The 14,719-nt window shown below is 38.8% G+C and overlaps 1 protein-coding gene across 2 annotated transcripts in view; it reads left to right on the top strand.

The window, feature by feature from the left end:
• stil (STIL centriolar assembly protein) overlaps nt 1-14,719 on the top strand; it is a 51,493-nt gene that overhangs the window by 16,266 nt on the left and 20,508 nt on the right. For both annotated transcript variants that reach the window (XM_033028553.1, XM_033028552.1), the window contains 7 exons: nt 3,079-3,163; nt 3,259-3,366; nt 6,015-6,130; nt 7,918-8,105; nt 10,419-10,666; nt 12,757-12,840; nt 13,603-13,689. In XM_033028553.1, the coding sequence (XP_032884444.1) occupies nt 3,123-3,163; nt 3,259-3,366; nt 6,015-6,130; nt 7,918-8,105; nt 10,419-10,666; nt 12,757-12,840; nt 13,603-13,689 (872 nt within the window). In that variant the 5' untranslated portion in view covers nt 3,079-3,122. The remainder of the gene's footprint in view (nt 1-3,078; nt 3,164-3,258; nt 3,367-6,014; nt 6,131-7,917; nt 8,106-10,418; nt 10,667-12,756; nt 12,841-13,602; nt 13,690-14,719) is intronic.

Raw genomic sequence — 14,719 nt, 5'->3', positions numbered from 1 at the left:
ACATTCATACCAACTTTTTTTCCCCATCTGCACTAACCTATTTTGCCCACATTAAGACCATGCATTGATTATGTAAATGTCTGTCTAAATGCCTCTTAAATGAATGAATCGTGTCTGATCACCACCTCTAGCAGTGTTCCAAACACCAACCACTCTGTGTATATAAAACACACACTATTTGGCCCTTGAAAACCCCATCAAATTTCATACCTCATCTTAAAAATATGCCTCTTGTTTTTGATACCACTACCACAGGCAAAAGATTTTCTTTATCTATGCCTCTCATAATTTTCTATACTTTTATCGTCACCTCAGCCGCCTTCATGCTATGGAAAACAAGCCTAGCCTATCCAATCTCTCTGCATAACTAAAGTCCGCCAATCCAGGCAATATTTCGATGAATTTCTTCTGCACTCTCTCCATTGCAAACACATCCTTCCTGTAGAGTTATGACCAGAATGCACGTAACACTCCAAAGTGCAGTCTGACTGGTATTTTGTAAAATTGCATAATGCCTGTCCTAACGAAAGCAAGCATTCCATGTGATTTCTTAACCACCCTATCCACTAGTGTCGCTGCTTTCGTGGAACTATGGATTTGCACTCCGATCTCTGCTTATCAATATTCTTTTGTGCCTTTTTGTTTACTGTATGTCCCTCCCCTATTTGATGTCCTAAAAAGCCTCACCTTGGATTTTTTAGGAATAAATTCCATTTGCCAATGCTCAGTCCAACTTTCCAATTACTCTATATCCTGCTGTAGTTTTAGACCACCAATTTCTGTATCATTTGTAAATGTACTAATTATTTCTCTGACATTTACGTCCAAGTCGTTAATATTTATTATAAACCGTAAAGATCCTAGTACTGATCCCTGTGGTCCACCGCAATTCTCAAACTTCGAATAAGGGAAAAATATCCTTCCACCACTATCCTCAGCATCTAATCATAAAGCTAATTTTGGATCCTTTGTCAAAACATTTACCTCCACATATTCTGCATGGCCTGCTGAGTTCCTCCATCACTTTTTTTGCTTAGGATCCAGTTGGCGCATTGGATCCAATGTGCTTTAAATACATTATTATAGATCAATACTGCCAGGCCACATGTTCTGCCCTCCAGCAAACATTGCAGTTTAAAGTATGGTTCAGTCTTACTCTGCACATGTTTATTCTCATCTCTGTTTTAACTGCTGATAGAGATTCACATGGAAATTTGCGACAGTACTTAGTCAGCCTTATTTGCAATATCAATGCATTCATACCACAACACGGTAGATCACTTTGGTTTGTCTATATTCTAATACCTGTTATTCTAACAAGTTGATTTGGTTTTCTTTGTTTCAGAGTGCCATATGTTTTCTAAATTTTAAAAATTTGCCATCATAAAATAGGGGAAAATTGCTGTTCATTTGGTAGAATGATTGGAATGCTGAAAATCGGAAACGAATTGCTGGAAGCTCTCAGCGGGTATGGCAGCACCTGTGAAAAGAGAAACAGTGTAAACATTATCTTTTGTGTCTCCTTCTACAGATGTTGCCTGACCTATTGAGTGTTGTGCATTTTCTGGTTTGGGAAAATTTGGTTTAATATTATGACAGGTTTTGAATCATAGAGCATGGAACCAGGCACTTCGGCCCAACTTGTCCATGCCAACCAACATGCCCCAACTACACTAGTCCCACCTGCCTGCTTGGTCTATAACTCTTTAAACCTATCCTATCCATGTACTTGCCCAAATGTCTCTTAAGTGTTATGAAAGTACCTGCCTCAACTATCTCCTCCGGCAACATTTTTTTAAATCTTTACTGCCTCACCTTAAACCAATGCCCTCTTTTTCTCGATTTCCCCAACTCCGGGCAAAATAGTCTGCATTTACCCAATCTATTCTTCTCTTGATCTTGTACACTTCTATGAGATCACCCCTTATCCTCCTGTGCTCCAAGGAATAAATTCCTCGCCTGCCCAACCTCTCCCTATAGCTCAGCCCCTCGAGTCCTGGCAACATACTCGCGATCACGGTGGCGCAGTGGTAGAGTTGCTGCCTTACAGTGAATGCAGCGCCGGAGACCTAGGTTCGATCCCGACTATGGGTGCTCTCTGTACAGAGTTTGTACGTTCTCCCCGTGACCTGCGTGGGTTTTCTCCGAGATCTTCCTCCCGCACTCCAAAGACGTACAGGTTTGTAGGTTAATTGGCTTGGTAAATGTAAAAATTGTCCCTAGTGGGTGTAGGATAGTGTTAATGTGCGGGGATCGCTGGTCGGCGTGGACTCGTGGGCCAAAGGGCCAGTTTCCGCACTACATCTCTGAGATAAACTAAATCACCCTTTCAAGCTTGACTGAATTTCCTTCAACATGGTTACAAAACCGAACACAATCCTCTAAATGAGGCCTTACCAATGTCTTATACGACTGTAATATGACCTCCCAACTTCTATGGCTCTCAGTCAATACCCTGACTGAAGAAGGCCAATGTGCCGAAAACCTTTGACCACCTTAACACCTTTGATGCCACTCTCAAGAAACAATGTACCAATACTCCTAAGATCCCTTTGCTCTACAGCACTCCGAGAGCTTTCCCATTCACTGTGTAGGTCCTACCGTTGTTAGACTGCCCAAAAAGCACCATCTCGCACTTTTCTGTATTAAATTTCATCAACCATTCCTCAGCCCACCTTCCCAACCGATCAAGATCCTGCTCCCATTTTTGACAGCCTTCTTCACTATCTACAATACCACCTACTTTATTGTCGGTCGGTAGCTATATAATTATTGCTAACTGAATATTGTTTTGTGGGAGAGTTTTGAAAGAATATGTGAAAGAATGCCTGCAAATTGGAATAGATTACTGCAAGTGACTACCTTCATTAATGAGACAAACCAATCTGAAAAGAACATGGTTATGATATTTTGGGTATTTGTACTCCATCAAACTTAGTTACTACTTTCTTCATAGATGTTCCTCAGTTTTGTAAAGTTGGTATCAATCAATGTGTCACTTTTTGTTTGTCAAGCATTTTTGGTTTCATCAATCGATTAAAGCATTTAATTTACCTTGAAATTATTGCTTGATTTCAGAATAAAAATTGAAGTTAAGTGTGACAAATTTCCCGATTCACTTAATGGAATTCTCATATAAAGCTGAAAGCCATTGGACCCAAAAGTAAGTCATACAAATTTATAATAATTTAAACAGATATTTTGATAGGGCTTTTTTGTGGTGCATGATTTCTCAAAGATGCTTCATGGTTTTTACAGGCCTCTGGAAAATGGAGTAACACCCTTTACCTTTCCCAAGGCAAAGTTAGCATTATGGGATCCAACGCCACTTGGAGATGTAGTAAGCCTGCAACTTGCATATTATAGGTACAAATCTCTGATTCTATTCATGTTCCTGTGTATATGTCTCAATTTTGCCAATTCTTTCCTTACGAGTTGCAAACTGATGTTGTGTGGCATTGTATCATTTCAATGTTTTTTTTACATTGCTTTCTGTAATAGGCTATCAGGAGCAAAGCTTTGTAGTCACCAGGAAAGTTTAATGCATACAAACAAAAAGGGTATAAAATCATGAAATCACATATGCATTCTGAGTTATTTTTGTTTTAAATTTCTAGCAATTATTATGGATTCTACTAATATATAATATCCACTTTAAAAAAATTAAGAAGTAAAAAATAAGTGAATGAAGCAGTGCGATTAAAATCAAAGTCTGCGAAAGATGCTGCAGTTTGATCCAGATGTTTGTGAGTACTTGGAATGGCACAGAATGAAATATAGAAACATAGAAAATGGGTGCAGGAGGAGGCCATTCGGCCCTTCGAGCCAGCATCGCCTTTCATTGTGATCATGGCTGATCGTCCCCTATCAATAACCCGTGCCTGCCTTCTCCCCATATCCCTTGACTCCACTAGCCCCTAGAGCTCTATCTAACTCTCTCTTAAATCCATCCAGTGATTTGGCCTCCACTGCCCTCTGTGGCAGGGAATTCCATAAATTCACAACTCTCTGGGTGAAAAAGTTTTTGTTTTTTTATCACCTCGGTCTTAAATGACCTCCCGTATATTCTAAGACTGTGGCCCCTGGTTCTGGACTCGCCCCACATTGGGAACATTTTTTCTGCATCTAGCTTGTCCAGTCCTTTTATAATTTTATATGTTTCTATAAGATCTCCCCTCATCCTTCTAAACTCCAGTGCATACAAGCCTAGTCTTTTCAATCTTTCCTCGTATGACAGTCCCGCCATCCCAGGGATCAATCTCGTGAACCTACACTGCACTGCTTTAATCACAAGGATGTCCTTCCTCAAATTAGGAGACCAAAACTGTACACAATACTCCAAATGTGGTCTCACCAGAGCCCTATACAACTGCAGAAGAACCTCTTTACTCCTATACTGAAATCCTCTTGTTATGAAGGCCAACATTCCATTAGCTTTCTTCACTGCCTGCTGTACCTGTAAGCCAACTTTCAGTGACCGGTGTACAAGGATGCCCAGGTCTCGCTGCACCTCCCCCTTACCTAACCCCATTGAGATAATAATCTGCCCCCTTGTTTTTGCCGCCAAAGTGGATAACCTCACATTTATCTATATTATACTGCATCTGCCACGCATCTGCCCACTCACTCAACCTGTCCAGGTCACCCTGCAACCTCTTAACATCCTCTTCACAGTTCACACTGCCACCCAGCTTTGTGTCATCTGCAAACTTGCTAGTGTTGCTCCTAATTCCCTCTTCCAAATCATTAATATATATGATAAACAGTTGCGGCCCCAACACCGAGCCTTGTGGCACTCCACTCGCCACTGCCTGCCATTCTGAAAAGGACCCGTTCACTCCTACTCTTTGCTTCCGGTCTGCCAACCAATTTTCTATCCATGTCAACACCCTACCCCCAATTCCATGTGCTCTAATTTTAGTCACCAGTCTCCCGTGCGGGACCCTATCAAAGGCTTTCTGAAAGTCTAGATACACCTCATCCACTGGCACCCCTTCATCCATTTTACTTGTCACATCCTCAAAAAATTCCAGAAGATTAGTCAAGCATGATTTCCTTTTCATAAATCCATGTCTAATCCTTTTACTGCTATCCAAATGCCCCATTATTACCTCTTTAATAATTGACTCCAGCATCTTTCCCGCCACCGAAGTCAGACTAACTGGTCTGTAATTCCCCGTTTTCTCTCTCACTCCTTTCTTGAAAAGTGGGATAACATTAGCTATCCTCCAATCCACAGAAACTGATCCTGAATCTATTGAACATTGGAAAATGATCACCAATGCGTCCACTATTTCTAGAGCCACCTCCCTGAGGACCCTGGGATGTACAAATTAAGATAAGAAATTAAAGAAGGAAGTCATGGAAGTGACAAGATAGAGCTTTCAGGAATAGTTCCTTAAATATTTAAAGAACTCTTATGACTTTCATGATATAGGGTTGTAAATTGGAAGAACTGCGTGCAATTTATTCCACATAGTTAATAATTGATAATCTTGGACTGGGTTTTAAAGTATTGTGTTATGTCAAAATCATTTTTTCAGAAATTAGTATTTTTCAAATTCCAATCTGTGTTATGACATAGTATAAAAGATTATTTAGTGGTGGGTACGGAGAGATTAGTATTGTACTCAAAAACAATGTTGTGTCTCCTGACGTAGACCGTTTCAAAATATAGTATTAAATAGCAATCAGTTAAGTAGCTGATGTCTTCACAACTTGAAGTAAGCAAATTCAACGCTTGTTATTATTCAAACTCTAGATAGTTTTGGCACACTTAACATTTTCACCAGATTTATGGAAAATATAAAATGCAAGTCGAAATTGTTTGCTTGAAGACTTGTACTTTCTAAGGTGTGTATAATATTTTCTATTGTTAATCCTTTAAGGGCCTTCAATGTTTTTTTAATTTTAGAAAAGTAAGTATTTGTGCCAGAAATGGATTGTGTCAGTAAATTATTTACAGAGGTAAGCTTCTTTTGCTTTTCTAATTCTATTTGTAATCCATTCCACAGAAACCCAAAGTTGCGTGTCTTAGAGAAAACCTTGCGTCTGGTTCATCGCCATGCTAAGCAGAGTGAAAACAAAATTTTCTCCTGTTTCCTCATTGGATCAGCTGTAATTGATGATGGTAAGTTCACTAAAACTGATTTCAAAAAGAAAAATACATTTTTTTTTCTCTTTGTAATTTTTGGAATCCAGTGCCAGTATTAGATTTTCTTATCAATTCAATATCATTTAATTCCTTGATATCCAAAAATCTCTTGATCGACCTTGAATATTATTAGCAACTGATCATCATTTTATGTTCAGCGGGACAGGCACAGCATTTTGTGTCTCCATTCAATTTAAACCAGCATCTGCAGTTCTTTCCTAATCATTTAATGTTCTGGCTGTATCTTCCTGTCTGCATCTTCTTCCCAACCCACGCTGGAGTTCTGTTTGGAATCTTCAACAAACTTGGATATTGTACTTGGTCTCTTCCTGCAAATCGCAGATGTAGATTGTGACCAGTTGGGGCTCCAGCACAATCCATTTAGCATTGCCAATTAAAAATGACCGGTCCGATCCTGAAAAAGACAGGAATAAACATATCATCAATTCACAGGTCTTCTGAAATTCGAAATTGATAAGTGTTTTTTTTCTCTTAGCTATGTTATTAATTACAAATTTGTCAAAAAGCTCCAGAATTACTTAAAACACTATTTTGAAAATCGTTTCAAAGGCTGCCCAATTGTATTAATGACAAAATTAAAATATTAAACTTTTAAAATAATTCTACAGTTTGTGTGAGGGGAAAAAAGGTCAGAAAGAAGCTGTTGTATGATTTGTTTTTAATGAGGAATTTCAACAATAGATGCATTTCTTTTCAACAAGAGGCCAATCGTTTTAAAAACCAGATCTCACCAAGTATTTTTAGAACTATTATTTTGGCAGATTTCTAATTTTTTTTCATTAATGTAAGTTTAGTGCTTTTGCTACTTTTCTATTAGACAAAAAATGCATCAATTTCTAAAGTACATTTTAATGAACAGTTCTTGCTGGTTAGGAAATGGCAAAAGGAGGAATGCCAGATGGTACAAAAGGAATTGTGTGTGCAGTGGGGTAGATCCTGATATTCAGGATGATAGATTTGAGTTGCATGCTTCAGACTCCCGTTAAACATCTGCCACACTTCTTCTGAATTCCTACCACACTCCTGTGACTGCTTTCTATTTCTTCATGATCTAACTGACTACATCATCCACATTGTATCTGATTCCAGTTTTCCCCACCACATTATGGTTGCATGTGATTGATTCCAGGATCTTGCTGTTCCCGTGCACAATTGCTTGCTTCCTTGGGGCTCACATTCACTTCTTGGTAATCAATGATGCTTAGTGCACAATACTGTAAAACTCCCCTCAATGCTTTCAAATTCTGGGATGACCTAAAATTGCAGAGTCCAGACCTTTATTCCTTTGAAAAATATTTAATATGATTTAATATAATTCTGCATCTTCCTCTCTATTATGTTTCTCATTTTCTCACACTGCATTGTTGTAAGTGGATCTTTATCATTTTCCCAGTTGTGGTTTTCACATCATTGACTTGCTTTGGGTTGTTACTTCTACGCATTGTTTCTTTTGTAGACCTAAAGTTACTGGTGCATATATTCTTTGTCTATTGATGTCTATGGCTGAATGTTATCCTATAGGCTGTTTAAGGGCCTGACTACCTAATTTAATAACATTATTTATTAAACATTAATCATCTTTTTGTAATAATTCAAAAATCTAGGTTTTCAAAGGTGGGGATGTGCATAGGTATGGTCACAAAATGACAGTCTAAACAAGTCTCTTGTACAGCTTTTATTCAAACAACAGTTTGTAAAAATATTTACTTGGTTGAGTGAGTATAATTTATCTCTCAATGCAGATGATGAAGGTGTTACACTAACTATAGATCGCTTTGATCCTGGGCGAGAAGTTACTGGGCATTCTGACAAAATTCCAACAGCACTTCTTCCAGGTGATTTTCTCATTCCGTGCACAGTTGATAATCAAGGACCTGTTTCTAAACGCATCAACGTCTATGCACCTGAGGATTTCAGCGCTGCATTTAAGGTAATTACAGAAGATAGACCGCAAAATGTGGATATTCTCTGCAATAACAATATTTTTCTTTCCCTCTTTGTTCCAATCTTGTTAATTTGCCTGCTATCATGTTAGTCTGGTGTTGGCTATTCGTACAAACTTTATTTTCTAAAATGTGAGAGAAAACTATTCGGACTTTTTTTGTTTCTTTAGTAGAATCTATTAAACTTTTTTATTACTGAATTTTCTTGTGGTGTCTAATTTGTATGTTTATTTTCCACGCACAGTTGTTAGATTGTGGTTAAGTTCATGTTGGTGAAAATAAAAATACAAAATAGCACACTATTGAATCAAACATTAATAGGTGATTGATCTACAGATGGTGTTTGACTTGCTATTTCCAGTTTTTTGTTGGTATTCCTTGGAATAAGATTTGTTTTCGAAGCGCAGCGATCTTCCATTCTGTCATTTTCACAATGATCTTGTTTCTGCTAGCAGGAGGATGCAATCAACTGTTGTAGTTTAGGGCAACACTGACCACAATATTTTCTTGTCCTTGTGAATGTTCCATTTATTTTGTGATTTGGGATGCCCTGCTTATTCCAGTATTTATTACCCATTCCAAGTTGCACATGAGAATGGTGGCACATTACCATCTTGAACTGTTGCAGTCTTTCTGTTAAAGGTATTGCCAAATATTTTTCAGTAAAGAATTTAGACCCACCAACAATGAAGGAAACCCCGAGTGCTTCGAAGTGAGTGTTGTGCTGACTTGATAGAAACCTGTAGATAGTGACCTTCCCAGTCCTCATTGGTATAGGTCAGGATTTGGGACATATGGAGTTTTGCAAATATTTGGAGTTGTATGAAATAGTGGCGTGGAAGTGGGATTGTCAACTCCAATCATCCATGCTGACCAAGATACCCATTTAAGCTAGTCCCATATGACTGCTTTTGCCCTGTGCCTTCTGAGCCTATCCTGTCCCTATCCAAATAACTTTTAAATATGTCTCAACCATTTCTTCTGTAAGCTGGATCCATGTACATACCACTCTCGGTAAGCAGTTGCCCCTCACATCCATTTGTCATATACTCATTTGTGTATGTGACAAATAAACTTGACTTGACATCCTTTTTAAATCTTAGCTTAGCTAATCTAAGCTTAAACCTGTATAGTCTAGTCTTTGTTTCCCTTCCCTGGGGAAAAAGACTGTTCTTATCTATGCCCTTTATAATTTTAACACCTGTATAAGGTCACACCACCTAATGTAGTCCTATCCTTCCTCTCCCTATAATTTGTGCCCTCAATTCCTAGCAACATTGTCAAAAATTATCTTTGTACTCTTTCCAGCACAATGACAACTTTCCTATAGCAGGATAACTAAAACTGTACACAATACTGTAGGTACGTCCTCCCAGTGTCTTGTTCATCTGCAACGTAACATCCCACTCCAATACTCAATCGCTGATGAAGGCCAGCATGCCAAATGCTTTCTTCACCATGTTTTGTCTACGTATGATGCTACTTTCAGTGAACTATGTACTTGTACTCCTTAATCCCACTGTTTTACAACACTTCCCAAGACCCTGCTGTGAAAATCCTACCCAAGTTTGCCATCCCAAAATGAAGGTCTGAATTGAACTTAATTTGCCATTCCTTGGACTACTGACCTAGCTGATCAATACCCCACTATAATTGTTTATATCCTTCTTCACTATCTATAATATCACTTTTTTTAATGTCATTTGCAAACTTACTACCTAAGCCATGTACATTCTTGTCCAAATTGTTTAAATAAATTGCAAACAACAATGAGCCAAGCACCAATCCCTGTGGCACACCATTCGCACAAGCCTCCAGTCTAATTAAACAACTGTTCACCATCACTCACTGCTTCCTAGCATCAAGCCAATTATAATAATAATAATAATAAATTTTATTTAATGGGCGCCTTTCATACATCTCAAGGACACCTTGCATAGTAATCGAAATAAAACATATAATCGGAATAAAACAAGTAATTAAAGACATCACAGTGACACAAATTAAAAACAGAATTCAATCCAAAAACAGAATGAATTATGCATACAATTAGCTGGCTCTCCCTGGATTCCATGCAATCTAAACTTCCAGACCAGCCTACCATACGAGTTAATATTTGTTTATCTCATAAATGTATTACTAGAGTCGGTGTTACCAACCAGACTTTCTCTGGATGAAATGGTCCTTGCTCAGAATGATTTTGATTGTTCATGTTTTTGAACTATTCTTTCTTTTGTGTTAGATTGATAATATAGAGATCAACATGCATGTCAGTAATTGTATTTGATTTAATTTTCTAGATGCTACATCACTATTGCAGTAGCAAGGAATCGATCGACTCTTCTAAACTTCTTACAATGAGAGGACACATTACTTGCATTGAGAAATTGGATAACTTAACCCTAGAACTTCGCTGGGCAGCTGTTACTGTATCAATAATTTTTGATGCCACTCCAATCAATCCAATTCCCATAATACCAACAGCTTTGGCAAGAAATTTAAGCAGCCCCAATAATATTGCTCAGATTCAGGGGACACATAAATTCGGGTGAGTTGGACAAGAAAATATTTAATGGTTTTTGAACTTTTACCATGTTGAAATTTGTCCAATAGCCATCCAAATGTGATTACCTCTGAAATCATATTTTTAATTAAGAAAAAAAAACTTGCTGTTAAAAACACTATCTCAGCATCTGTTTAAGAAAGAACTGCAGATTTTGGAAAAACCGAAAGTTTTCCAGCTTTTATATCTAAGCATCTGAATGTGTTTCGCACCAAGCCATTAATATGGATATTGGGTCAACAGTTTTAAGACGGAGGGAAGGAGGTTTTGCAAGATGGATATGTCTGTGAATTATAGAGTTATACAGCACGGAAACAGGCTCTTCAGCCCAACTTGTCTATGCCAAACAAAATGCCCCATCTACGCTAGTCCCACTTGCCCACATTTGGTCCATATGCCGCCTGAACCTTTCCTATCTACAGTGCCCTCCATAATGTTTGGGACAAAGACCCATCATTTATTTATTTGCCAATGTCATGTGAATGAAAGTAGTCATGTTTAGTATTTTGTTGCATATCCTTTCCATGCAATGACTGCTTGAAATCTGCGATTCATGAACATCACCAATTGCTGGGTGTCTTCTTGGTGATGCTCTGTCAGGCCTGTATTGCAGCCATCTTTAGCTTATGCTTGTTTTGGGGCTAGTCCCCTTCAGTTTTCTCTTCAGCATATAAAAGGCGTGTTCAATTGGATTCAGATCGGGTGATTGATTTCGCCCCTCAAGAATTGACCATTTTTTAACTTTGGAAAAACTCCTTTGTTGCTTTAGTAGTTTGTTTGAGATCATTGTCTTGCTGTAGAATGAACCGCCGGCCAATGAGTTTTGAGGCATTTATTTGAACTTGAGCAGATAGTGAATTCTGAAGTGAATAGACTATGCTACTACCATCAGAGGTTGTATCATCAATGAAGATAAGTGAGCCAGTACCTTCAGCAGCCATACATGCCCAGGCCATAACATCCCCACCACCGCGTTTCACAGATGAGGTGGTATGCTTTGGAACTTGGGCAGTTCCTTCACTCCTCCATACTTTACTCTTGCCATCACTCTGATATAAGTTAACCTTCGTCTCATCAGTCCACAAGACCTTTTTCCAGAACTGTGGTTGCTGTAAGTACTTTTTGGCAAACTGTAATCCGGCCATCCTATTTTTGCAGCTAACCAGTGGTTTGCATCTTGCAGTGTAGCCTCTGTATTTCTGTTTATGAAGTCTTCTGCGGAAAGTGGTCATTGACAAATCCACACCTGACTCCTGAAGTGTGTTTCTGATTTGTCGGACAGGTGTTTGGGGGGTTTTCTTTATTATAGAGAGAATTCTTCTGTCATCAGCTGTGGAGGTCTTCTTTGGCCTGTCAGTCCCTTGGCCATTAGTAAGCTCACCAGTGCTCTCTTTCTTCTTAATGATGTTCTAAACAGTTTTGGTAAGCCTAAGGTTTGGCTGATCTCTATATCAGTTTTATTCTTGTTTCTCAGTCTCCTAAAGGCTTCTTTGACTTTCATTGGCGCAACTTTGGTCCTCATGTTGATAAACAGCAATAAAAGTTTCCAAAGGTGATGGAAAGACTGGAGGAAAGACTAGGCTGAGAGCTCTCATTAAGGAGGCAATTAAACACACCTGAGCAATTACAAACGCCTGTGAAGCCAAGTGTCCCAAACATTATGGTGCCCTGAAATGGGGGAAACTATGTATAAACACAGCTGTAATTTCTACACGGTGAAACCAAAATGTAGAAATATACACTTTAATAAAATCAAACAATATGCACTTTAACCACTTCCCCCCCCATTTACAAATCTCAAATTGTGCCGTACAGAGGCAAATAAATAAATGATGGGTCTTTGTCGAAAACATTATGGAAGTCACTGAATTTCTCTTGAATGACCGCAATCTTCCTCAACCTCTATTTTTGCAGTAATTTTTTTTTCTAGTTATTTATGCATATTTGGAGGATTGTAATGACTTTTTAGTATTTGGTATCAGTTGGGAGGTGTGATGATTATGATGATTCATGGCTTTTTAAATGTTTTTCATATTGACACTTGGTGAAAAGATAATGAATTGTTTTAATTGCAGATACCTTACAATGGATCAGACGCGCAAGCTTCTATTAATACTCGAATCTGATCCAAAAGTGCTCACTTTGCCTCTTGTAGGAATGTAAGTATAATATGATGACATGTCGAGATTTTTAAGTTCCATTTAAAATTTAGCTTATAACTAGTAGGTTTATTTCAATGCAATTGTAATATTCCAGCAAGGGAAACAATTCTAAACACAAGCTTCTTAGCCAATTGTGTAAAAGGCCCTAGTTATCCCCATAAGCAATACTTCATTCAATTAAAGGAATAGGTACTGGCAGTAGCAAGATACGAGGGACTGGAACATGTAAGCAATACAAGTAGGAGGAGAAGGGGAAGAGAAAGATGAATAGATGGAAGTAGACAATTGCTACTTGAGGCACTGCAATGATTGCTCCTGCAGATGTGGTGGGTAGGTGCTGAGCTTTTGCTGCCTGGAATAGATGCATTGAGTTGGCGGTGAACCTATTGGGGGGCGTAAACTTGGTCTTTATTCAATGGACGATTAACAGGCAGGTGCTTTGTGCTGGGGGGAGTGGTAAAATTGGAAGTTGGCCTTTAGTTTTAACATAGTATACAATACATTTTCTGAGCTATCTAAATTCTTTCATACTAAGGTTTTTTTCCCTGCTAATCTTCAAGCAGATCTATTGAGTGAATCAAATTTATTTGGATTTTTTTTATTTTGGTGCTGCGTTCTTGAAATAATTTTCGTTCAATGGCTCAACATTGGCATTTTGTTGTACCAAAAATTATTAATATATAGAGTATAATCTCTGTCAATGGTGCAATTTTATGTACTTGAAATGTTGCTTTAACTCTACATCTTGATATATTACAGCTGGTTGAGTGGTGTTACTCATGTACATAACCCCCAGGTCTGGGCCTGCTGCTTGAGGTATCTTTTCAGTTCTTCGATTCATGAAAGGTGAGATTCAGTCTTTTTTGTAAAAAAAAAAGCCTGTGATTGAAGTACAATTTACATTGCTGTTGTAATATCACAAGTTTAAGATAAATTAATATTCTTATTGAATGCTGCCTATGGTTGCCAGATTATCTATTGGTTGTCACTGCATAATTCCATGTCATGTTTCGTTTCTGCTACTGAATATCAAACTCCAACGGTGATGTACAATAGATATATTTATCATCAATGGGGTAGTCTGCAGCATTTGTGCCTGTGTTACTTTGATCATGCTTCGCTGGCCCACAATAATTAACATTGACAATTTAATCCTGCCAGCAGTTCCACAAGGGATGCCAGCTAAACTGTTTAGTTTATTGTCACGTGTACCGAGGTACAGTGAAAAGCTTTTGTTGCGTACTATCCAGTCAGCGGAAAGACAATACATGATTGCGTCCGGTCGTCTTGGACTCCATGCTACTGGATCCTGACCCAGATCTGTCAAGAGCCGTGTGGTGGCAGTCTGTGCACCAGTCTCCCCATGTTAAACAAAGTCACACACAGGCGTCCTCCGTATAGGGAATCCACCTAACACCCTGGATTAAGTCCTATGGCGATCAGTAAGTAGCGAAGGGGGCAGGATTGTGAGATCTGGAAGCCCCTAGTCATGAGCTGGCACATCAGGCAGTGGGTGCTAGATTCAGTCGCTGGACTCTTTGAACGAGGCAGAAGAGCCCTCCGGCAGCTGCACCCACGACTGAGCAGTCTTCTTTAGGATCCACTCTGCTCACCCCACTTGGGGAAAGAGCTAGAAAAGGTGCCCTAAAAATAGCCTGCCTTAAACTTACCGACTGGATTACCGCGTCCAGGGGTATCACCACACACGGTCAGAAACACAGAATGTGCGCACATTGATGCATAGTGCAACCTGTAACAGACCAGGAGGAGAACCGCGATCATTGCAAGAGAACTGCGAAGATGCAAGTTTGACATTGTTGCCCTTTCTGAAACCCGGCGGGCAAACTAAGGACAACTGAAGGATATCTACACTTTC

This window comes from Amblyraja radiata, chromosome 10 (genome assembly GCF_010909765.2).
Source record: "Amblyraja radiata isolate CabotCenter1 chromosome 10, sAmbRad1.1.pri, whole genome shotgun sequence".
In the NCBI taxonomy this organism is placed as follows: Eukaryota; Metazoa; Chordata; class Chondrichthyes; order Rajiformes; family Rajidae; genus Amblyraja; species Amblyraja radiata.
This window is presented reverse-complemented; position numbering and strand designations above follow the sequence as displayed.